General features: G+C 50.3%; 2 protein-coding genes across 2 annotated transcripts; both read right to left on the bottom strand.

Moving 5' to 3' along the window:
- Positions 1 to 298: 298 nt before the first annotated feature.
- CLEC4F (C-type lectin domain family 4 member F) lies at positions 299 to 12,195 on the bottom strand. Its single transcript, XM_014476999.2, has 7 exons — positions 12,099 to 12,195; positions 11,167 to 11,283; positions 10,768 to 10,863; positions 7,876 to 8,994; positions 2,641 to 2,792; positions 1,222 to 1,340; positions 299 to 610 (listed from the first exon to the last, which is right to left on the bottom strand). Exons 1-7 carry the CDS (start codon positions 12,172 to 12,174, stop codon positions 466 to 468), a joined length of 1,824 nt encoding a protein of 607 aa, XP_014332485.2. The 5' UTR covers positions 12,175 to 12,195; the 3' UTR covers positions 299 to 465.
- A 6,899-nt stretch (positions 12,196 to 19,094) lies between these two features.
- CD207 (CD207 molecule) lies at positions 19,095 to 25,017 on the bottom strand. Its single transcript, XM_005891749.3, is given in 7 exon segments — positions 19,095 to 21,096; positions 21,538 to 21,656; positions 22,278 to 22,429; positions 22,985 to 23,359; positions 24,727 to 24,843; positions 24,941 to 24,974; positions 24,976 to 25,017. Coding segments are annotated over 7 exon segments (990 nt in total). The 3' UTR covers positions 19,095 to 20,945.
- Between the last annotated feature and the right edge of the window lie 292 nt (positions 25,018 to 25,309).

The following is a 25,309-nucleotide window of genomic DNA, read 5'->3' on the forward strand; positions in this document are numbered from 1 at the left end:
CTGTGACTTCTGGGAGCATATGCTGCTGCCCAGTCATCGTAGTTCGTGGTAAACCTCTGCTTTTTGCAACACATCAACTGAAAGGGCCTAGCTATAAAGCCCTTAAAGACGTCCTTATCTCAGAACAGAAGGGACCCTGAGGGAAGGAGAACCAAAGCAGGGAGAAGTGAGCCTGGTGGCTGTCGCAGAGACAAGTCCAAACTTTGGTTCATCAGAGTATTTATTGAGGAGCTGCCATCTGACAGGCCTGCGCTGGTTGCTGAGGGGACATACAGAAACAAGTCTCTTTTTCTTCTTTGAGAAGCTGCTGGTCATGCTGGGTCACATGATGTGAACATGTTTGAAAGATTTATTTCAAAAGGACAGGTCAGGAAAAGCAAAGGCTGAATGAAGGCCCCAGCGAACCAGTTGATTGAGTGGCTCCCAAGGCGTCGTGGAGAAGGGTCTCAGCCCCCCTGCCCCGGGCTACAGCTGGACCATAGGCTTCTTGCAGATCCAGCGGCAGAGAGTGGAGCAGGATATGTCATTCCACTTCTGCTGCATCTGGACACAGTCTTCCGACTGCCCAATACCGTGTTGCCAGTTATCTGGCTGATTCTCAGCCCAAAACCTGGCAAAAAGAGGGCTTCATTCTGCTTGATGAAAGAAGAATCCCTTCCCCCTGCTGTGGCATGAGGAACTGAAGTGACATGGGTCCCTAAACCCCTGGTGGCCCCAGGTGCCCTGAGGGTGGCTTTGCTGAGGTTGTCCTCCATTACTGAGAATGGAGGGATGGGAAGTGTGTCTAAAGCTACAAGTCCCCCCCACCAGAATTCATATTTAGAGCCTTCAGATGGGGGCAAGGCCCCTTGGGCCCAGGCCTACGTGGTAGGGTATAGGATAGGCAAAAAAAAAAAAAAAAAAAAAATCCAAACAGCAAGACCCAGTTGCAGGGTGCCTGCCAGCCCCAGGACCTGTCTTATCCTGACGCCCCTGTGAAGGGGTCCAGACAAGGATCACAGCTATGCTGGTGTACACACACATCACACACACACCACACACATCACCACACAGTCAAATATACACACACCATATACACACATCACACACGCACATCATACACATAGATCACACACAGTGCTAACACTTCTTGGACGGGGATACACACGCAGGACAGAGTCTCTCTAGGCAGACCTGTCCCAGACAGCGCCTGAGATGGCACCAGACAGAGGCAGGACTCACGCATGGCTCCTGGCATGATCGAATGCTGTGCCATCTGTCCAGCGCCAGTGGCCCTCCGTACCGTGGTCAGTGAGGCCAATCCAGTGGTAAACAGAACTCGTGAACTGTATCAGAAATGTCTGTGGAGAAAAGGCAGTGTCGTGGCAGTGAGCTCGTGCGAGGAGCTTGCTCACCAGGCCACGTGGAAGAGGAATCCATGCCGCGCTCTCCCCAGTCCCAGCGGCATTAAGCCCACTCTTCAGGAGCTGCACCCCCACCCCCCGCCACCGGTTCCCTGGTTTTCCAGAGCTAGGGCAGCAGACAGGTCACCTTGGGGAAGTTCAGCTTCTTCCATGGTTACCTGATGAGGAGTGTGGCTTTCCTGGGACAAAGACAGACCTGGCAGTGGTTTTCTAAGATGCGTTTTACAAAATAGCATGTCCTTTGACAGACAGACAAGTACCGTCTCAGGAAAACCCCAAGGGATGGGTACGTCTGTAAGTTAAATTTGGCCAAACGCACGGTGGGTACTTGTCAATAACCTCAGTAAATTCGGATAAGAACATCTGGCGTACGGGCCACTCTGCTGCTCTGTTGGCTTTGTTGTTCTTGTTTGGTCGCTAAATTGTGTCTGACTCTTTGCAACCCTGTGGACTGCAGCACACCAGGCCTCCTTGTCCTGCACTATCTCCCAGAGTTTGCTCAGATTCATGTCTGTTGAGTCAGTGATGCCATCCAACCATCTCATCTTCTGAGGTCCCCTTTGCCTTTGCCTTCTATCTTTCCCAGCATCAGGGTCTTTTCCAATGAGTTGGCTCTTTACATTAGGTGGCCAGAGTATTGGAGCTTCAGCTTCCACAACAGTCCTTCCAATGAATGTTCACGGTTGATTTCCTTTAGGATTGACTGGTTTGATCTCCTTGCATTCTGAAGGACTCCCAAGAGTCTTCTCCAGCACCACAATTTGAAAGCATCAATTCTTCAGTGCTCAGCTGTCTTTATGGCCTCAAACTCATACATTTGTCTGGCCTTCCCAAGAAGCCTGGATTATCTGCTCATGGGCCTTCCATAGCCATGAGATGAACTGACATTAAAATCAAGATTGACAACTAGAGAAGAAGCCTGAGAGGAAGACGAGGGGATGGGGAGGCAAGGAGGCACCCAGCACATTGAGGGCAGCTACCTGGTGCCCCTCCCTCTGCCCTTCCTTTCTGCTGACCCCTCTGGGGTCTCCCTCGTTCACTGAGGACATTGGGTTTGCTGTCAGTGCTTATACCTCTGGTGCAAGATGTTCATCAGAATTCAATAAATATTTGCTCCCTGACTGACAGAGGAGACATGAAGGACTGCCATGCCAACTCCAAGAGGGGAAGGCCAAAGCACAAAGCCCCTGACCCCACATCACTCCCAGAAGCAGCACCCCAAGCTCACAGCTCTGACCTTCTCCTCCTCCGAGGTCACCGAGGCCAGGTGGGCTCCATGGGACACACAGAACTGCTCGGCCTCCCGCCACGTCTTCTCAGCAAAAGAAAAGTAATACAAGCTCCCACTGTAGAACTTCCAGCCTTGCAGGAACAGCTGGAAAAGTTGATCTGGAGCAAAGGTGGGGAAGGAGAGAGAACAGGGAGCTGGCTGCAGATCCTGCTCCCTCCAGAGACTAACCACTGAGGGTCACAAACCCCTGCAACGCTTGATGCCCTCGGCTACAGGGCCACAGTCTGGGAGGCTGCACCCCCAGCCCACGACCTGACAGAGCAGAGGAGCAGCTCAGGACATCTGGCTCCATCACTCCAGGGGTATTCAGACAGCTCTGCTACCTGGCCATTTTCTTTCAAGGCTCTTGTTTTCTAGCTATACTACTCACTTTCCCAACTCATTGCTACCACCTGCTTGTCCCCTGCATCTTGGTCCCCTTCATTTCCCTGCGAGCGTTCACAGCCATCCTGTATCTTCACTCATTCCCTTGACTTCATCTCCATCTACTTCAGCTGTCCACACCAAGAACCACACTTGGGACCTTGTCATCCCCTGCCTGACCTCACAATTTCAGACCCTAATGGCTCATCCTATCAGCACAAGCCCCGATTCCCTCAGCTATTTCATTCCCTTCTGTCCTGACACTCTGTTAACAGCCTCCTAATCACAGCTCCTTGAAATGGTGCCAAAACAGACTCATTCATTCATGTATTCTTTTATTCAATATACCTTAACTTCTATGAATCAGGAGCCTTTATACAAAGATCAATTAGACATGATTCATGCCCTCAAGGGAATTACTGTCCAGCAAATGAGACAGACATAAAACTGGTATTGAAGATGCATTGATTGGAAACCATGGCATGTTAGAGGCACTAAAGAGGGTGTGGTGTCCTTCAGCTGAGCTGGAAACAGAGCTTAGGAAGGACCCTAGGTGAGGATTCACTTGAGCTGAGTCTTCAAAGACCGAGGAAGAGTTTGCCAGATGGGCAAGGAGAGAATCCCAGGCGGGGGAGAGAGTCACTGCAAAAGCACAAAGGTGTGAAACAGCACGGTGCAGCCTGATCTGTTCAAGGACTTTATGGCCAACGCGCAGGCTTCCCAGATGGCACTAGTGATAAGGCACTTGTCTGCCAAAGCAGGAGATGTAGGAGACGCACGTTCAATCCCCGGGTCGGGAAGATCCCCTGAGGAGGGCATGGCAATCCACTCCAGTATTCTTGCCTGAAGAATCCCATGGACAGAGGAGCCTGAAGGGTTACAGCCCATAGGGTCACAAAGACTTGAACACACGTGAAGCAGCTGAGCGCACACACGCAGACACAGTCAAAGCACAAAGGATGGGAGATGAACGTGGACAGGGTCACCAGTGCTAAATCATACGTCCTGTGCGAAGGAGTTTGGGTTTTTTTCCTGGCAATAGTGGGAAACCCTGGAGGGTTTGAAGAAAGATCGTAATATGCTCAGATTTGCCTCGAGATGGTGCGGTTGCTGAATAGGAAGAAGGCAATCTTAATGGGAGAGACACCAGTTACAGTGCAATTACAAATGTTTGAATGATAGATGGTGAGTGTGTAAACCAGGGTTTTTCAAAGTGTGGTCCTAGGTGCCCAGCATTAGTACCTGGGGCTTGGTAGAAATGCCAGTTCTCAGACTCACCCCAGCCTAGCTGAATTCAGAATTGTTTTTTGACAGTCTGCATTTAACAAACTCTCCAGGTGATTCTGATACACTCCAAAGTCTGAGAAACAGCAGTCCAAACCAAGAATTGGCAGACTACAGCCTGCCAGCAGCTTCTTTTTGCAAATGAAGTTTTTTTTTTTAATTCTAAATTTATTTATTTTTTAATTGAAGGATAGTTACTTTATAGAATTTGTATACCTATGGAACACAGCCATGCCCTTGAGTTGACAGATGGTCTTCAGATGCTTCATCATTACAACAGCAGAAATGTTGCAACAGAGACTGTTTAGCCAGAAGCTCAAAACATCAACTGTTTGGCCCTTTAAGAAAAAAAATTAAACTAATGGTTCTTAGCCCTGACTGACCATTAGAACCACCTAGGGAATTTTTAAAAGAAAATTCTGATGCTAGGCTGCATCCCAGAACAAGCGCCTGCCCTCCCAAAGAAAAGTTAGAGTTCTGGAGGTGGGTTCCAGGCTTCAGTTTTATAAAAACTCATCGGGTGATTCCAGCGTGTCCCCAAGGTGGAGAAACATTCGTCCCTACCAAAGCAGGAGCAAGGCAGAGGGAGTGGGGAGGACAGCAGGGGGGCGTGGGAGCCGTGTCAAGAAGGGAAGACTTCCAGGCTTCCAACAGACAGACAGGGACAGAGCGAAACAGCAGAGCAGGCGCTCAGTGCTGTCTCCCAAGCCCCTCATTTGTCAGCCGCATATTCCAGCAGTTGCTCCAAATGGCCCCATCCCTCACAGATCTCTCCCTCTTCTGTCGCCTTTGACTAGGGACCTCTTACTCTACAAAGACATCACTAAGTATCTGCTCCCTCATTGTCTTGTACCTGCATCTGCAAACTGGGTGAACATCTGCTCCCACAGCTCCTCTGCTCCTTCATGGCCAATCACTCCACTCTGCTTTTCATTCTCTCCTCTCTCTCTGTCTCCCAGGTTCCAACATTGTCTCCCCAACTCCTCCCCCACTCTCTTTTTCTCTCTCCTTCAATCTTCTCCCTGTTTGCTGGTGCCTTTGTCTCACCCTCAGATCAAGCCTAGCCTAATCTAGACCAGCCCTCTCAAGGAATTTCACCAAAATATTAGCAGTGGTTATTTTTTTAAGAGACATTTTTACAGAAACACAATTTATCATATTCTCATCTTTCTCTTTTTCAATATTTGCCACGTCTACAATTAATTATGTAGGTTTTGAGATATAAGTATGGATGGCACAGCTGGTTTTTTAACCCCTGCTTCTACCCTCCCATATCCCTCACCTCAGCCTCATCTTCTGTTCTCAGCCAAGGCCCTTGAAGGACTGGGGCACCTTCGTCTCTCACTCACTTGCTACTGACTGTGGTCTGGTCTCCAGGCCACATACAACTCTCCACTGAAACTTTATTCCAATGACCTGCGAACTGCCCGGAGTTAGTGGGTGCTTATTGGCTTCTTTACCTGGGGCTCTTAGACATTTGCCAGAACCAGCCACGCTGTTCTTGAGATGCTCTCCTTCCTTGACTTCCCCAACTGCACACTTCCTAATTCTCCTCCTGCCTCTGAGACTGCCCTCTCCAGTCTCCTTCAAAAACACTTCTTTCCCTTCTTGCCACCTAAAAGTTGACTTCCTGTTTCCACCCTCAGCTTCCTTCTCACGAAGCATCTCATCTCATGCAAACTCCTGCATTCCCACTGCCACAACCAGAACCAGCGTACCCAGGGCTCCCGCATCTCTGTCTGCAGCAGGACCGCTTTCCTACACCCCCGACAGCCCACAGGTGATGGCCTCGTGAATACCCCCATGGTATCTCAGATTCAACACGCTCAAACCTCACAGCTTGTCTTCTCCTTTTATTCCCTGTCTCAGTCTATAGACCCATCCAGTCAGCCTCCTTGAAATTCTTCGACAAATACTCATTTCCAAAAGGATGAAACCCAAACTCAGAGCCATTCCGCATCTAGCTGGTGTCTCTGCAGAGCTGCCTCCCTTTCTCTCACAGTGTTTTTTCAACTGCCGTCATCAACCCACTGGTGGATTTTGTTGAAGTTATTGCGGGGAGAAGGAGTTTGGAGACTAGACAATAAAATATGAGTGCATTCATGTGGTAAAAGCTTTGCTTTTTGAAATGTGTATGTGTGTGAGAGAGACACATAATTATAACTAGAGATGGTTGGATGGCATCATTGACTCAATGGATATGAGTCTGAGCAAACTCTAGGAGATGGTGAAGGACAGGGAAGCCCGGCATGCTGCAGTCCATGGGGTCGTAAAGAGTCGGACATGACTGAGCAACTGAACAACAAACAACATGATGTAAAATGAATTTTATGCTGTGATTACATGTTTGAAAGCCACTGCTCTGACCCTTACCTACTGTCTTTTCGGCCTGTGTCTCCTCAACTGCCCTCTTGGCCATGGTCCAGTCAGATAGAACTACCAGAAGTTTCTTAAACCTCATGGTTCACATCTCCATGCCTGTGACCTGCTGTTCCCTTATCTTATCTGCTTGGAAAACACCTACTTATCTTTCAGGCCTCAGTTCAAAGGCCAAATTCCCACTGAAGCATCTTTGATCTTTTATCCTCCAGAAAATTGCCTCCCTCCTTGGAAGATCCTTGTCTGCACCAGAGGACATCAGCCCTGAGAAGACACCTTCTTGTCCTTTGTTTTGTTCCTCCCCACCCCCCAGTTTCTAGACCTACTCCCAACATTGCACCTCTCAGGCCTTTTGTGCAAGGCTGCTCCACCCACCTATAAGCTTCAAGGGCTGCTGCTGCTGCTGCTAAGTCGCTTCAGTCGTGTCCAACTCTGTGCGACCCCATAGACGGCAACCCACCAGGCTTCCCCGTCCCTGGGATTCTCCAGGCAAGAACACTGGAGTGGGTTGCCATTTCCTTCTCCAATGGAGGAAAGTGAAAAGTGAAAGTGAAGTCACTCAGTCGTGTCCGACTCTAGTGACCCCATGGACTGCAGCCTACCAGGCTCCTCTGTCCATGGGATTTTCCAGGCAAGAGTACTGGAGTGGGGTGCCATTGCCTTCTCCAAGGGCAGGCATCACATTTTGTTAATCTTTATGATCCTGACACATCCTAGGGCCTCAGGAAATTTTTGTCAGATGTATACAGGAATGCTGTACTTTGTTAAATGCTTTATGTGTGTTAAGTCATTTGGTCCTCACTGGGGAGCAAGTATTATTTTCCCCACTTTGCAGGTGAGAAAAGGGAAGCTCAGAGAAGGTGAACAACTTGAGAAAAACCACAGCATCTGGGCTAGTCAAAAGTTGGAAATAAGGCTGGCTGGCTCTGCTAGCACACTCTGTCTCTATTATACACCATACGGACAGACCGCGTTTGTTTCCCAGATGTAGGTTTTGTCACTCTGGTCAGAGAGTAAGCAGGGATTACATCACCTTTGGTTGGATCTAGCACCTCTCGAGCACCCACACTCCTTCCCCGGGGATGCATGTTGAAATAAGCAAAAGGCCAAAGGGACAGGAGACTCTGCCCTCCCCAGCCCTCTCCCTGCACTTACTGTGGTTCCTCTGGAGCTGCTCCTGTGAAGCCAAGGCTGTGCGGAAGGACTCCAGGCTTCTCTGCTGCTCCTGGATTGTTGTCCTCAGTGTTTTGGTGTTCTCCAAATCCTTTCTTAATGTCTGGATCTCAGTTCTGGCCTCCTGCAGACTTCTCTCTAACATTTGGGTCTGGGACTGTAAGGCTGCGGCATCCTTCATTCCTTGTTTTAAGGTCTGTATCTCTTGGCTGGCATTTCTCAAAAGACCATTTAACACCTGAATCTTGGAACTTAAGGCAATGGCACTTTCCAGCTCTGTTTTTAATACTCTCATCTCAGCATCTGTCTGCTCCAGGTGACTGCTTGCTGTTTGGGTCTGGGCAGTGACATTTTCCAAATCTCTTTTTAACAAGTGAATCTCACCTCCAGCCCTTTCCAAATGACTTCTTAACACCTGGATCTGAGCACTGGTGTTGTCTAAACTGCCTCTTACAAAGGTCTGGGTCTGAGAGTTTAACGCATTTGCATTTTGCAGACTTCCCTTTAACCTCTGCATCTCAGCAGTGGTGCTTTCCAAACTACTCCTTAAAACCTGATGGTGGGCCCTTAAATCACTAACACTATCCAGATCACCTCTTAAAACATGGATCTGGGCATTAACATTCTTTAAGCTACTGTTTGCCAATCGGACCTCAGCGTTTGCCGTTTCTAACCCTGCCTTCAACACCTGGATCTCCGTGTTGGCATTTTCTAAGCCTCTGCTTAACACAAGGAGCTCGATGCTAGTGTTTTCTAAACTGCTTTTAAAGGAACCCTGGATCTGGGAATTTGAACCATTTGCCTCTTCTAGATCTCCCTGTAGCTTCTGAATCTTAGAAGTGGTCTCCTCCAAGGAACTCCTTAACAGCTGGGTCTGGAAACTCAAGGCACTGGCGTCCTTCAGGAGGCCTTTTAGCATCTGGATGTCAGCACTGGCACTTTCCAGATCACCGCCGAGCATCTGGATCTGAGAACTGACATTGTCCACTCTGCACGTCAATAGCTGGATCTCCACGCTCCAGGTGCTGGCGTTCTCCATATGTCCTTTAAACAACTGGACAGCCTCTTGGAACTCCGCCACCCTGACTGAGTGGTAGGGATCTGGAGGGAGGAAATGGAGAAAGCAGCCAAACAGGCCCATCATGTAGGAAAGCGTTCTTAAAATCTCCAAGGTAAATGTCTGCAGCACAACCCTGAGCTCTCCTCAAGCAGCCTATAACCACCCAGGCCCTGGGGCTGGACCACCTGAGAATGTAAAGCCAAAAACAAAATAAAGGTCTGTTTAGTGAACCAGGAAGCAGAAGGATTGAAATACTTGCCTACTGGATTATTCTGCCATCGTAACTGAACTTGAAAATAACTGATTAAATCACTGAGAGCTGTTGATGTTTAATTCAGCTGAAGTTTCACCATTAGATATTAATGGGTCATTATGGAAAGACAACAGGTATGAGTCAAACCCATGTTTATTCCTACGCTATATTTGTACACCAAGCATGAAACCTCTTGATTCACAATTGTGACTTCCTAAAAACTGTGTAGGCCACAAACATAGGCCTTTTCTGATCACAAATTCGTGGGGGGAAGAAAACAGAAACAAAATAAAATAGGTACCCATGGAGGAAATTTTCTTCTCAATGTACAGGGCTATGTGGAAGTCCTCCGACACTGAACCCTGAACTGCAATGGCACCTCCAGGGCCACGTAGTGCAAGGGTCCCTGGCGAACCATTTGAGGACATGGGAGACCCTAGTGAGAGGCTGTGGTCCCTGCGTCATTCAAGGAAACTCTGCAGCATCCCACCAAACCCCCTGCAGTTGCACCCTCTGTGCACCCATGAGCTAGAATGTGAGCTCAGACATTCACGGCGTGAGGCGCCCATTCCAGCCTCCTTTCAGAAACAGGGAGAAGGACCCGAATAAGCAGAGACCCTTTCTGGAGGATTCCTGCCCTGCTTCTAAAGCTCTGCCTAGGTAGGTATGTGAGACCTGAGCCACTGTGCTGAGGTAAGACCAGGAGGGCCTTAAATCAATGGGACAGAAGAGAGAATGTACACAAATATGGACAATTGGTTTCCAACAAAGATACAAAGGAGAAAGGATAACTTTTTCGACTGATGGTGCTGGAACAACTGTACACCCATTTGCAAAAAGAAAAAATGAACTTCAGTCCATATCTTGCATTATTCATTATTCAAAACATTAACTCAAAATTAATCATAGACCTAAATGTAAAACCCCAAAATTATAAAATTTCCAGAAGCAAATTTGAAGGCATGTCTTTGTGATCTTGGTATAGGCAGATTTCTTAGATACCAGACCAAAAGGACAATCCATAAATGAGATAAGATGGATAAATCAGACTTTACCAAAACTTAAATCTTGTTAAGAGAATGGAGAGAGAAGCCATAGACTAAAAAAAATGTTGGTAAATCACATGACTGATAAAGGTCAAAAAAAGAGTACATACTCTAGATCCCTTTATATAAAACTCTAGAAAAAGTCAAGCCATCCGTATCCCAGCAAGTAGATCAGTGGTTGCCTGGGAACAAAGGGAAGAGGAGAGAGGCAGGATGGCCAAGGGCAGGAGTGAACTTTGGGGGCAGAAGGCTGAGTATGTCCATTATCTTGATTGTGATGTTTCATGCATCTCTGTATTTGGCAAAACTTAGGTTGTATGCTTTAAATATGTATACTTTATTATGCGTCAATTGTACCTCAAAAAATAAAGCCATTTAAAAGAAAGATACTGGCTTTCTGTGAGGAGAATAGAAACCATTTAGGGGCCTGAGGACATTGAGGAGGAAGAAATGTGTCCTGGGGTCTGAGCATCCAAGGCCCCGGCCCCCTCCCCTCCCCCGCTGCGGCTACTCACAGTCGCGTTCCTTGAGAAACTGCCCAGTATGGTTGTCTCCCAGGAACTCTTGGAAGTAAGCAGATGTGTCCAGTGCAGGTCTTGGGTGCTGCAGAGCTGAGACACCCCATTCCCACCTCAGCACAATCCCCAGGCTGCCCCACTCTCAGTCAAGGTTCCAGAAGGAGGTGGAGGAGATGGCACCATGACCCCCTCAGAGTTCCCCTCACCCGCCTCATCTCTTGGGAACCTCCCTTTGGACAACGACCTTGGTTGGGTCCCAGGAAAGCCCTGGTTTGGGCCTGGGACTGGAAGTGGAGTGACCCCCCTGGGAGTAGAAGGGAGGTGTCTAGGGCTCTTTAGGGCCTGTGTGCAGGAAGGAGAGAAAGTCAGTGGGGCTCAGGTCACCTAGGAGCTTACCCACAATGAAGAGAACCACCAGACAGGAGACCAAAAACACACCCAAAGAGGCCAGGGTGGCCTGCAAACGCCGGGGCATCCTGGGGGCTGCAGGAACCACTGCCACGGGGTCCAGTCCTACAGGGAAGAAGCCAGGATCCAGGAGGAGACTGCCGTGTGGGCTGGACAGTTGCAGCCCCTCAGGCTTACTCTCCTGGCCTGTCCCATGGGACTGAGAATGCTTGTCCCGCTCACCCTGGAGAAAGGCAATGGGCGCTTGGGAACGTGCACCAGGGCTCGTGGAAGCTGTGGTAGCAACAGAAGGCTCAGAAAAGACCACCAGCCCGAGCCTGGAGGGCGCGCACAGGGCACAGACCTGGCACAGTGGAAGACAACAAAGGTACTGTTTGAATGAAAGCAGAAAGGAGGGAGGGAGTTGGGGAGGGAGGCACACAGCAGGAACCCGACCTCAGCGGCTCAGGGCCAGCTTTGCTGCGTGAATCATGACCGCAGCGACACTCACAGCCCTCGGGGCTGCTGCTGCCACAGGCTGACATCGGTGTCCTAAGAAGGGCTGTTCCTGGGAGTCTGCTGGCTGAATATACAGAGAACGGAGAGACCACAGCCTGGAGTCCCTGAGGCCTCATGGGGCCAGCCCAGAGTGCAGAGATGGGTTTCAAACCAGGTCCCCCTGAATTCATTGTTCACTCTCCTTCTCTTGCCAGGTTGCCACCCCCCAGGGAAAAGGGTCAGAGGAGATTTCACGCAAAGCCTCAGTGCAGGCCACAGGCACTCTGTTCTTGCCTGACCCACCTTCAGTCCCACCTGTTTATTCTGGAAGCCGAGCCAGTGCTGAGCCTGCCAGGCAAGGGCTGAGGAAGATGGTGGGGGGCCAGGGCCCAGCAGGCTGGACCCTCCATGCTGAACACAGGCTGGGGCCTCAGTTTTCTCACCTTGGGAGGACAGGGAGACATTCTGGTTTTCTGTGCAGAAGTGGACCTGGTCAGCTCTCGTCTCTGCTTCCTTCATTCTCCAGAACAGCTCCCTGCCACGCTGTGAACCAGCAGTGGGGAAGTGGAGCTGCGATACGGGTCTATATGCTCCCGAGTCAGTCCTTACAAACTCTGCCTTCCCCCGCTGCTGACTCTGCAGAAGTGCCCCATCTGGGCCCTTCCCCTCAAAGCTCCCAAGTGCCAGTCAGCACCCCCATCCTCCTTCCCTCAGCCCCAACCTCCCACCCCTGCGATCCACGGTAGCCTCAAACACTAGCCTTGGCCCCAAAGTCACAGACACCTTTCACCAGCCACTTAGAAGGGAGTTAGGGATTCCTTCTCAATTTGCATAGAAAAACATCCTCGTGACCATGGCTGAGTCTTAATTCCAGCCTCAGACTCTCCTAAGTAACAGGAGGCTAGTCAGGAGGAGGCTGGCTCAGCGCAGCAGGTGTTTGCAGGTCACGGGAAGGGCTGAGGTGACTCTCTGCCCACTCAGGACCTCACAGTGGCCGTGATGGGAAAAGGATTATAGCAGAATAAAACACTTGGAGTTTTCTGAGTGACAAGTGTGTCTTTTGTTATCCAAAACTAACCTTTTTAAACCACATTTGCATTCATGCTGATGAGGGGACTCAGACCACTAGATAGCTTCTGCTGCTGCTGCTGCTGCTGCTGCTGCTGCTGCTAAGTCGCTTCAGTCGTGTCCGACTCTGTGCGACCCCAGAGATGGCAGCCCACCAGGCTCCCCCGTCCCTGGGATTCTCCAGGCAAGAACACTGGAGTGGGTTGCCATTTCCTTCTCCAATGCATGAAAGTGAAAAGTGAAAGTGAAGTCACTCAGTCGTGTCCAACTCTTCGCGACCCCATGGACTGCAGCCCACCAGGCTCCTCTGTCCATGGGATTTGCCAGGCAAGAGTACTGGAGTGGGGTGCCATTGCCCTCTCCAGATAGCTTCTAGATGGAGACAGTCTTAGAAAGACTAATCCCTCACCTCTCTCATTGGGTTATAAGAGCTCATAAACGACAAGAGAGCTTCAAGAAGTTTCCTGGCTGGTGAACAAACCCACCTACCCAAAAGGGTATTGCACCCATACTCTATGGGGACAGAGACCCCCCAGGCTCCGGGTCCTTCTGCACCTTGCCCTCTGTTCCTCTTCATCTGGCTCTTTGTTTTTATCCTCCATCATAAACTGTGATGGTAAGTATAGTGTTTTCATGAGTTCTGTGAGTCATTCTAGTGAATTATCAAGCTGGGAAGGGTCATGGGGTCCCCCGGATTTGCAGTCTGCTGGGCAGAAGTGTGGTCGCTTGGAGACCCTGCTTGCACAAGGTATCTGAAGCTGGGCTGTCTTGTGGGACTGAGCCTCTAACTCACTCCATGGTTGAGTGTCAGGATTGAATTGAATTGTAGACACTCAGCTGATGTCAGAGAACTGGTTGGTCTCAGAAAACACCTGGAGAAGGCAATGGCACCTCACTCCAGTACTCTTGCCTGGGAAATCCCATGAATGGAGGAGCCTGGTGGGCTGCAGTCCATGGGGTTGCGAAGAGTCAGACACAACTGAGTGACTTCACTTTCACTTTTCACTTTCATGCATTGGAGAAGGAAATGGCAACCCACTCCAGTGTTTGTGCCTGGAGAATCCCAGGGATGGAGGAGCCTGGTGGGCTGCCATCTATGGGGTCGCACAGAGTCGGACACAACTGAAGCAACTTAGCAGCAGCAGCAGAAAATACCACACATCTGGTGTCAAAAGTTATGTCAGAAAATACCAAATAGGACCCAGCTTGATCCAAGATCTCACCCCTAGGTGATTGGATTTGTGCTCCCTGAGCTGATCAGGTTCAGGACTGACTCCGCCAAAACTACTGTATAAGCCAATGTGCCGCTTTACCATGAGACCTGTAACTCCCAGGAGAAACAAACACTGTGTCAGGGGGTTCCTGTGCTTGTGGGCCAAGACCTAGGAGTGAGGTGTCCCAGGGGAGCCGTGCAGCCCCAAGTCCCTACCCTCGTGGGGTGACCAATTAGGCAGAATCAATACCCACCCTGGCTGGTCAAGACAGTCCTCCTGAAGTCAGCTCTGAGGAGGACAGTAGATTCTCACTGCTCGCTCCCCCATCACTTCAAAGGGTTACCGTCTTACTGAAATGGATCACACTTTCTTTAATACATAAAAAACTAATTATGTGTTTGTCTCCTATCTCACCAGTGAGCCATTTACGAGATGTCAGTTACCTTGTAAATGGATTGTTCCATCCAAATTGTGTTGCTTTTTCCCATTTTCACCTTCAGCCCTTACATCCTATTCCCACAGCATTTTCCCAAATGCTGGAGTCAGCCTCCCACAGGGCCCCAAGCACCATCCAAGAAGCCCACTGCCCAGCTTCCATTGTAGAGAAGCCAGGCCGAATGTGCCTCTTCCTGTGGCCAGGCCAGGAGAGCAACTTGGGTCCCGCCTGGGTCATGAATGGCCAGTGTCAACACAGCCCCCGCCAGCCAGGGGCACAGCTCGTCTGCAGGGTGAGGAGAGGAGGGCTTGCCTATGCCCAGCTCATGATGCCACAGTAATGTGGGGATGTGTGTGTGTGTATGTATGATATGTGTGTTGTGTGCAATATACGTGTATGCGTATATTTGTGTGTTTATATGGATGTGTGTATGTGTCCATACTGCTGTGTGTCTATGTGCATATGGACTTCCCAAGTGACTTCATGGTAAAGAATCCACCTGCCAATGCAGGAGCCACTGGAGACCCAGGTTCAGGTCAGGGTCAGGAAGATCCCCTGGAGGAGGCCATGGGAACCCACGCCAGTAGTCTTGCCAGGATAATCCCATGGACCGAGGAGCCTGGCAGGATACTCACGGGGTCACAAATAGTCAGACGTGACTGAAGTGACGGAGCACATGTGTATATTGCATGTGAATATGTGTATGTGATGTGTGTGTATATGTGTATGTGTGTGTATATGTGTGCAGTGTGTGCATATGTATGTATATGCGTGTATGTTTTTGGGTGGTGTATGTGTGAGTGAAGAATGCAGATCCACCATCCACCAGCCTGCTGCTAAGTCACTTCAGTCGTGTCCGATTCTGTGAGACCCCCAAGACGGCAGCCGACCAGGCTCACCCGTCCCTGGGATTCTCCAGGCAAGAACACTGGAGTGGGTTGCCATTTCCTTCTTCAATGCGTGAAAGTGAAAAGTGAAAGTGAAGTCGCTCAGTCGTGTCCAACCCTCAGTGACCCCATGGACTGCAGCCCACCAGGCTCCTCCATCCATGGGATTTTCCAGGCAAGAGTACTGGAGTGGGGTGCCATTGCCTTCTCCGACCAGCCTGCTACCTCCTGGCAATTGAAAGCTGAGGAGAGAGGAGAAGACACAGGAAAATGTAGTCAGTCAACAGCTCTGCCTGAGACCCCAGGAGTGTCCATGTGGGTGGGGGGCTGCTAGAGGAACCCTCAAGAGGCTTGTCAGGCGTCCAGGGTGGCAGCAGAAAGAGAGGACTTGCCTTGGTTTCTGTTTCCCCACATACAGGAAGGGCCCACATCAGCTAACTCAGGACCTGTTTCCTGGGACCGAGAAGCTGACAGAGCTTTCAAAGCAGAACTTTAGAGAACCCTTGCTCAGCTGTAAGGATGGAGACTGGGGTGGGGAAGGGTCATAGTCCTCCAGGCCTGGTCAGCAGGACTCCTCCTCTGACCCCCTCCCCTGCGCCCAAGCCCTTCCCACTCCAGGCTCCCAGCTTTCATTTCTCCTACAAGAGCATCATCTGCCAGCAGGAAGAAGCACCAAGAAGTTACTACATCCTTGCTGAGTATTTCTCTCTTTCTGGCCAGAAAAAGTCAAATGGATATCTGATACCTTAACACCAGAGCCACTCATCGGCGGGGACCTCTCACACTGGTTTTCCCTGTCTCTGCCGAATGGTACAGGGCTGTCTTCCTAGAGATGCAGTTCCTTAGCTTCAGATGCCCCAGAAGCTTTCGGTCCTCCATATCAACCCCTGACAGCACAGGGTCATCAGCTGGGATTGGCGGGCTCCTCCTAGAAGTGTCAGGAGGGCTGGCTGCAGCTAAGGTGGCACCAGGAACCTCAGCAGCCAGGCTCTTGGGCCTTCACTCTGCTGCTCAACTGTCTGTGTCTCGCCTACCCTCACCTCTGCACCATTCTCTTTTCTCTGCAAGATGTATTCCTTGTGTGCTCCGCCTCTCTGCCTCACAGCTGCTGCATATTTCAAGTTTCTGCAGGTGCCCCATGGTGACCCCGCCAGCCTTTCTCTAACTCAAGGCCTTTCAGCTTGACTTCTCTCTGTTAACTGCTTCAATCCCCAGGTGTTTCCAGGTTCAAATTCTTTCCTAGAAAAGTGGTCAGATAGTCCCAAACCTCCCTTCACATCAGAACTAACCAGAGATTCCTCGCCAGCCTTGTTCTGCTGCTGCTGCTGCTAAGTCGCTTCAGTCGTGTCCGACTCTGTGCGACCCCACAGACGGCAGCCCACCAGGCTCTGCCGTCCCTGGGATTCTCCAGGCAAGAACACTGGAGTGGATTGCCATTTCCTTCTCCAGTGCCTGAAAGTGAAAAGTGAAAGTGAAGTCGCTCAGTCACGTCTGACTCTTCACGACCCCATGGACTGCAGCCTACCAGGCTCCTCCATCCATGGGATTTCCCAGGCAAGAGTACTGGAGTGGGTTGCCATTGCCTTCTCCAGCCTTGTTCTGATTGCTTCTTATTTACCGCAGTGGTGAGTGTCTCAGTAAATTCAGGCTGCTATAACAAAAACATCATGAACTAAGAGGCTCACACAAGAGAAATTTCTTTCTCCCAGTTCTGGAGGCTGGGAAATCCAAGGTCAGGATGCTGTGGACTCAGTTCCTGGGGAGGCTCTCTTTTCTGTTTTGTAGAGAGCCTTCTTGTTGTAAACGCAGAAAGCAGAGAGAAGCAAGCTCTCAGTCTCTTCTTTTTTTTTTTTTTTGACTGCTTGTTTGGCTTTATTTATTTATTTATTTTTACATTTTATTTTTTTACATTTTATTTTATTTTTAAACTTTACAATATTGTGTTAGTTTTGCCAAATATCGAAATGAATCCGCCACAGGTATACATGTGTTCCCCATCCTGAACCCTCCTCCCTCCTCCCTCCCCATACCATCCCTCTGGGTCATCCCAGTGCACCAGCCCCAAGCATCCAGTATCGTGCATCGAAACTGGACTGGCGACTCATTTCATACATGATATTATACATGCTTCAATGCCATTCTCCCAAATCTTCCCACCCTCTCCCTCTCCCACAGAGTCCATAAGACTGTTCTATACATCATCAGTCTCTTCTTATAAGGGCACTAATCACATCGTGAGGACTTCACTCTGGTAACTTAATTACTTCCAAAAGGCTCCATCGCCTAACATTATCCCATTGGGATTAGGATTTTAACATAAGAATTATGAGGGGGTGGGTTCAATCAGCCCATAGCAGTGAGGGAGGCATTTCTTGTTGCAGATAGTACAAGATGGCCAAATGCATGGCATCTTACACTGGACAGATAAGACCCACAGCATCTTATTAGTCACACATAGTCATAGTCTGGAGGAGGACACCAGATACCATGCCAGGCCACATGGGGGTTACACCTGAAACCAGAGGGAACCAGCAAGGGCTGTGGGAGACAGGCTTTGCAGCAACAAGAGGATACAGTGCCCCCGGTTCCTGCAAGAGGATCTGACTGACTTGTTTGAAGTTTCTGTACTGGCAGGTTAGAGGAACCCAGTAGGTTGAAAATGGGTGGAGGTCAGCTGATCCAGTCAAGGGGAACGGGCCAGGTCAGGGAATATATCTGGTGAGCGTGGGGGAACCCATAGTTAGGCTTTGGGGGCCCTGTAAGACCCAAAAATTGTCCTGGCAATAAGTGAAATTTTAGGTCTTACAATGCAAGCCTTTGAATCCGCTGCCCTAGTGACAAGTGCCTACCTCGGGGAGGAAGCTGGAGTGTGGGGCGGGGTCACATGCTGCTCAGCACAACAGCACAGGAACTTCTTGGTCATCCAGTGCTTGAGAATCTGTCTGCCAACACAGGGGACACGGGTCGGATCCCTGGTCTGGGAAGATCCCACATGCTGCAGAGCAACTAAGCCTGTACTCCGCAGATACTGAAGCGGAGGGCTTCCCTGGTAGCTCAGCTGTAAAGAATCCGCCTGCAGTGCGGGAGACCCCAGTTCAATTCCTGGGTTGGGAAGATCCCCTGGAGAAGGGATAGACTACCCACTCTAGTATTCTTGGGTTTCCCTGGTGGCTCAGATGGTAGAATCTGACTGCAATGCAGAAGACCTGGGTTCGATCCCTCGGTTGGGAAGATCCCCTGGAGGAGGGCATGGCAACCCACCCCAGTGTTCTTGCCTGGAGAATCCCCATGGACAGAGGAGCCTGGCAGGTTACACAGTCCATGGGGTCACACAGTCTATGACTGAGCGACTAAGCACAGTTCAGCACAGTGTGCCTAGAACCCATGCTCCGCAAAAAGAGAAGCCACTGAATGAGAAGCCCACTCGCCACAGCTAGAGGGTAGGCCCCGCTCAACTAGAGAAAGCCTGTGTGCAGCAACAAAGACCCAGCACTGCCAAAAGCAAAGAAATAAATTAAACATTTATTTAATGGTGTATTACCATTTGTAAAATAGATGACCAGCGCAGGTTCGATGCATGTAGCAAGGCACTCAAAACTAGCACTCTGGGACAACCAAGAGGGATGGGGTGGGGAGAGGTGTGGGAGGGGCGTTCAGGATGGGGGACACATGTGTACCCATGGCTGACTCATGTCGATGTATGGCCAAAGCCATCACAATGTTGTAAAGTAATTATCCTCCAATTAAAATAAATTAATTAAAAAATGCAATAAAACCACATCAAAAATGAATAAAATGTAATCATCCAGGAAATTTTTTTAATTAAAAAGAACACACAACACACTGCAGCCCAGACGCGGTGACTAACAGGCCAGGCGCGACAGTACAATGGAAAGCAGAGTCAGGTTTGGGAGCACAATGGCAAAGTTCCCTAGAGGCAGCTCTGAGCCTACAACTTGTATTTCATGTCTCCATCAGCTCGCGCTCTGAGCAGGTAGTTGACACTGGGAAGAAATAATATTCTCCCGTAATTTGCTACTTCAAATTATGAAGAGTAAGAACAGCCAAGTATTTCTTGGAGAAAATGCAGATGCCTTCCGTGCCCACACAGCCTACCCTGCATGCTCGCCAGTCTGCACTCCCCTGATGTGCCCCCACCCCCAGACTTCAGATGCCCCTGGAGCTTTGGGCAAATGCTCTCACATGAACCCCATCACGGACTGTTCATTCCTCATCATCACCATATTTTTAAAAAGGCCATTTGCCCCGTGTTCCTTCAAGCTTCCTCCTAATATCCCTCCAGTTCAACCTCTTCACAACCAGAACACCACTCTGCTGGTCACAGTCATTGAAGAAAAACATCCTCCCCCCAGGACCCTAAAGAGGGCACCTAACAAGGACCCCGAGGAGGGGAGGGCCGCTCTGCTGAGCCTGCCACGCGTTCACAGAGCACCCCTTTCTGCTTCCTCTCGGCTCCACTCTGTCTGTGCAGCCTGGATTCCTGCTTCAGCCCCTGGATGGCAGATTTGGACCTGATGGCTGTGATCAGGGTCTCTGTGAAGAATGGGAGACCTGACGCATCTCCCCATCCAGTGCAAAGCCAGAGAACAGAAGCTGGTCCACGAATGTCTAAGAAGAAAGACCACCCAGAAGGTGGTGACACGCCTGACCCTGCAGTCCTATTCGGCTGCATTTCAGTAAAAATCAAAGATAAGTACTGCTCATATTTTATGGCATTTCCAGGGCTGGGACTTTCTGTTATTTGAACCCCTGTTTCCTGAGGACACCCCAGAATTTCATATCCAGTGGAGCAGATGTTCCCTCCACCCCACACATCCACCTGTACCCCCAGGAAGAAAATGAGAGTGGCCTGTTCCCAGGCAGCATTTTATTCTAATGAAGCTGGGGTGCCCTCTCTACTGAAGGCCGCTTCCCCTGACCCCTAGGAAGAGAGGAGATGCAGAAAAGGAGGCCCAGGGGACAAGGCAGAGGAGCTGGGCAGACAGACTGGGACCCGGGGAGGAGCACCCAGCAAGTGATGGGTAGGGAGAAGCACGTGGATACTGGTCTAGGTCTGCAGAGACACGTTTCCTTCCAGCCTCTGACCTGAACCAGTCAAGCCTATCCCAGGGAAGAAGGGGCTCAGGTCTCAGAGGATAAGGATGAAGGGGACCATGGGTAGATGGCATGAATAGGGCCTACCAAAAGCAGAGCTCTCCCACTGAGAACACTTAGGAAGGCAACTGGGAATTCTGGGGTATCAACTGGAAACACCCTGAGTCTCGGTCTCCGGAGAATCTCTGGGGTGGTCGTACACAAATTTCACACAGTAAAGCTAAGGCTTCTCCAAAGGGACAGACCCCTCCAGGGTGCTGCCCCAGATGCTGTATCCTGGTCCATCTCACTGGAGCAGTGCAAACTTATTCTCTCCACCCTCACCTCTGCATTTCAACCCAAGATATCCTTTCCACTTCATCTGCCTTTGAAGCTGAAGTGGAAAGGATAGCCACTCTGGGGCCAGAGAATTCCCAGCCAAGGTAGATGGACTCCGGGATGCCTTCAGGACAACTTTAAAGCATGAAAAATTAAGGTTCAAAATCACCTTGGAGGACAAAGGAGAGAGGAGCATTTCCTTGAATTCAATGAGCTTTGGAGCTTAAAGTGCTGGCATAGGGGCCAGTCCGGTCATGGTTCTGATGGTTTATAGGACCGCTTACAGATAAAAAGAAATGTATTGTCACAGGAGGCATCATTCCATGACCGCAGTAAGGACGTCTTTAGGGTGACACAGTGTTCATTGTTCCCAACGTTGTTGGGTTCTCCTGGAATCCAGAACCTACCGAAGGGAAAAACAAAGCAAAATGCATTGCCAGTGAGTGAATGAGAGACTTCAACCCCAGTTTCGGTCTGGGGTGGTAGGGTTGCAAATTTTTCCATGCCTGAGAGGAAAGGGACCGGTTATCCGTCAACCTCTGAGCCTATAATCTCCCCCCAACTTAGGGCCACACCAGCCCACCCACTCTCAAGGCCCTATAGGAACCCACGGTGCAAAGACCTAGATTTAGAATGAGGTCCCTGCCAAAGCTGAGTGGATGGCCATGCTGCCAAACCCCAGCCAATCAGTGGCAGAGATCAGCTAGATCTCTGGTCAATGTTCCTGCTGATCAAGGACAGGAAGGATGGCAAACTTTGCGGTCAGTGGGACTCTCCCCCGACTCTTCGTGCCCTGGACCCAGCCCAAGAAAGCAGCCTGGGACAGCGGGTTCTCAGGACTTACTTCTCACTCTGGACCTTGTTGTACGGAGTGCCATCCACCCAGTGCCAGTCCCCCTCGCTCCCTGCTTTGGTCAGGCCGATCCAGTAGGGAAGTCCGCCTGCTGTCCTGTAGAGGAACTCCTACAGGAAGACAGTAGGCAGAGATGAGGCGTCAGAGCATCTGTCTCTCTGGGCATCTTCACCCATCCTCAGCCACAGCCCCTGAACCCACAGACACAGGGTTGGGACTCCATCCTGACTCTGACTCTGACCCGCTCTGCTGGCCCACTTAAGATGAAAGGAGCTTGTTTAATATTCTGTCTCAGCAGGGAGAGGACTTCCTGGGTTAGATGGTGTCATTAACGCTATTCACAAATATTTCTATTTTTCTGGGCACATGGAAAGGTGGCACTATCCTGCCCTCTTTGAAGCTACAAATACTGCATCCTTTGTTTGGCCAACGAAATGTGTTGTTTCCAGGCTTTAAGAGCCAACATACAATGTACCACGTTCCCTTTTCTTACCTCAGCAATTGTGGAAACGTATGTTGATATGAAATCTCCTCTGGCCTAAGCCCTTAAGTAGCCACAATGAGCAAAACGCCTTGCTGGCCCTTGTTGGACATGTAGTGTGTAAGTGAGAGGTAATCATGAAGAATTACTGATATTTGGGAATATTAGTCACTGAAGCATCATATTGCCCATCCTGCCTGATACAGCTACCAATATACCCCCTTCCTAGCGCCCACGGGAGAGCACTCACCTGTTCACGCTCTGAGGTCACTGAGGTCAGGTGGGAGTCCCTCGATATACAGATCTGCTGGGCACTGTACCAGGTCTTCGAGATTTTAGAAAAGTAATAGAAGTGCCCCCCGAAGTACTTCCAGCCTTGGGAAACCACCTGGAGAATGTCCTCTGGGAACAAGGGTGAAATGTGAATGCTGGTGTTCCTGCTTTCTCTGGTGCTGGCTGGGTGGGAGTATATGAGCAGGATCCCAGAAACAGAGTGAATGGGGCTGGGCTCTGGGGTCCTTTGGTCCTTGGGTAGGAGCTTGGGGACACTCCCTCAGATCCTGAAAGTCTGAGATTGGTAGAGTCTCTGGGCTCAGAGAGGGGAGAGTGAGAGAGGATGAATCAAGAAACTGTCTCTCCATTGACCATCACAAGTGTCTGAGCCCCTGAGCTCTAAGCAGGAACTGCTGAAAAGTGGTGAGGTTTGGACCCAGAGAAACTCCCTAATGTCTTCATATTCTGTGGCTTGGTGTGGGAGCCCTGGCTGGTCCCTGGTCCCATCTCTCCTGAACAGCCCCCAAGTCCTCCCCAACTCCAGTGCTGAGCCCTCTCTTCTTAACTTTCCAGCCATGCCCATGCTTTCCTCCACACACACCAGCCCAATGGCATCATGCCTGAGGTTAATAAGGTCCCACAGGCCACTGACCAACTTGCAACACTCTTTTCTGAGTCACTTACTTTGCTGTTGAAGCAATTTGCTGATACTCTCCAAACCGCTCTGGAGTTCCCGGACCTTTGCATTTAAAGCACTGGCTTTATCCAAATCTTGTTTTAGCTCTGGAATTTGGGCATTTAACTCATCAACTGCTTTCCAACTACTTGTCAGCACCTGCAGCTGTGCACTGGCTTCCTTCAAGCCTGTTTCCAACCTCCGGATCTGAGGACTTATGCGATCCAAGCTGGCATTCACCATCTGGACCTGAATGCCAACTGCCACCAGGCCACCTCTGTTCCTCTTGATCTCAGAACTCAGGGAGCTGATGTTGTCCACACGACCTTTCAGCAACTGGGCGTTGGTCTTGACATCTGATATTGTGCCCATAAACCAGGGATCTGAATTTGAGGAAGTCAAGAGGTCAGCTGCAGGGACCCTCAGGGACTGGAGGGGTGTTGCCAGGGTGATGAAAGGAAGGGGAGGGAAGGTATGGGCTCAAGCTTCCCAAGGACCCAGCCCAAGGAGCAGTTGCCTATCCTCTATTCAATCATAATGTATTCATTCAACAAACATAGAATGGACACCTTCCATGTGCCAGGGACTCTGATAGATGCAGATCATGCAAAGATTGGTAAATCATGGGATCTCTGTTTGAGGCTCTCATAGGTAAGCAGAAGAGGGGATTAGAATTCAGTCCTATATTTCCTTTGCATGTTCAGGGCACATTTGGTAAAGAGATGCCTTCAGTCACCCCCTTGTCATCCTTCTCACATCATGCTGGGCCCCATCACTTGACTCCCAGCCCTCTCTTTCCAGAGACCCCCACAGTGCCCATCAGCTAGAGAAGCACCTTCCCACCATGACTGCCCATAGGTCCCTCATGGCCATCGGAGAGGCCAGCCATACAGACTTCTTGTCTGGAAGTGATTTCTTCTCCAGAGAAAACGAGAAGGGAGAATTATGAAACCACTTCTCCCCTTCCCTTGTCCTACCCGCTGTCACTGTCTGCTCAGGCTACAGGCTCAGGCCACAGAAGACACCAAAAGTATACCAGTGGACTCAAAGCAGGGGAGATTCTACTCAGAGCCTCTAAGTCCAAGTCCAAATGTGTCCTGGGGCCTTGAAAGGAGAAGACAGATGTTCCCTCTGTCTGCTATCTGGAGACCTAATGAGAGGAAGAAGCTTCTACCAGCAGCAGAGGCCAATCGGGCTTGGCAAAGCAGGAAGAAGAAGAGAGATAAATCACACATCCAGTGAAGAAGTAGGGCATCTCCCTTGGCATGATCTTTGTGGGAGCAGGAGAGTGAAGAGAGCATGAAAGGGCCCTGTGAGGTTGGGGGAGCTGTTCCCTAAGCCTAGCCTGGCCTAGTCAGTTGGGGATGAAGCTACAGTTGGGACCCCACCCCTCATGGGGTCAGCAATCATTATGCCCACTTTTGGGGGTTCCCCACAAGGCTCTGAATCAAAGGGACACAGAGCTCGGAGAGGAAGGAGAAAACTGACCCAGGATGAAGATGGGATGAGCACTTCCTGGGAGGAAAGAGCACACCCTTGTGCACAGGCATGCTGACCCCAGTTAGGAACATCTCCCCGGAACTGGAAAGGAAGGAGAAGCAGCTGGTCTTACTGCGGACTCTCTGACTGCACATGGAAAGAGGGGGAAGCAAGACATATGGAAAAGCCAGAGGGAGGAGAGCCCACCAGAGAAGGGAAGGATCCCTGGCCTTGGGGAAAGACCGAGCCCAGATCAAAGCTGGGGACTTACAGAGAATGGCCTGCAGCAGGACAGAGGTGATCGTGACCAGCATCAGGAAGACGACCACAGCGCGGACCGTGAGGAGTCTCCCCAGAACCTGGGACGGACATGTCTTGGGAGGAGGGTCTGCAGGAAGCAGAGGAGAGCGTTTGGTGAAGGAGCAGCCAACTGCAAGCTTGGCCACAGAGCCCTAAGCAGGCTCTGAGCAGAGGCTGACGCTTGCCTGGGGGCCAGAGGGAGACGTTCTGCTTGTCCACCGCTGAAGTGCGCATCGAGGACCTCGCTGTCGGCAGTCTTCATCCTGCACGCTCACCCTAGTGGCACAGGTGCTCCCAGCCAGCTGTCTCTCCAAAGACCTTTTATCTAGACGAAAAGGGAAATGACCCCCGGAGTTCATTGTGTCATCCCAAAGTTCCCCATTCCTGGCTTAGGTGCCTTGCCTGTCCTAGGCTGCAGCTTGGTCCGCTCCTCAGAAGTCTGACTTTTCAAGAAGAGACCATCATTTTCTCTGGGAATCTGTTACATGGACATTTTAACCATCTTGTCCTCAGGCTAAGCTTTCTCTCTTATAAGACAGCCCTCATCCATCATC

The sequence above is a fragment of the Bos mutus genome, chromosome 11, assembly GCF_027580195.1.
Source record: "Bos mutus isolate GX-2022 chromosome 11, NWIPB_WYAK_1.1, whole genome shotgun sequence".
NCBI classification, from domain to species: domain Eukaryota; kingdom Metazoa; phylum Chordata; class Mammalia; order Artiodactyla; family Bovidae; genus Bos; species Bos mutus.

Bases quoted from the DNA above. Each gene is read 5' to 3' on its own strand.
- CLEC4F (XM_014476999.2), bottom strand. From the start codon at position 12,174: ATGAAGGAAGCAGAGACGAGAGCTGACCAGGTCCACTTCTGCACAGAA. The intron at 2,793-7,875 runs GTAAGTGCAGGG...CCTTTGCTCCAG, and splicing joins GCAGCTCCAGAGGAACCACA to ATCAACTTTTCCAGCTGTTC. The intron at 611-1,221 runs GTGAGTCCTGCC...TCTTTTTGCCAG, and splicing joins GATCATGCCAGGAGCCATGC to GTTTTGGGCTGAGAATCAGC.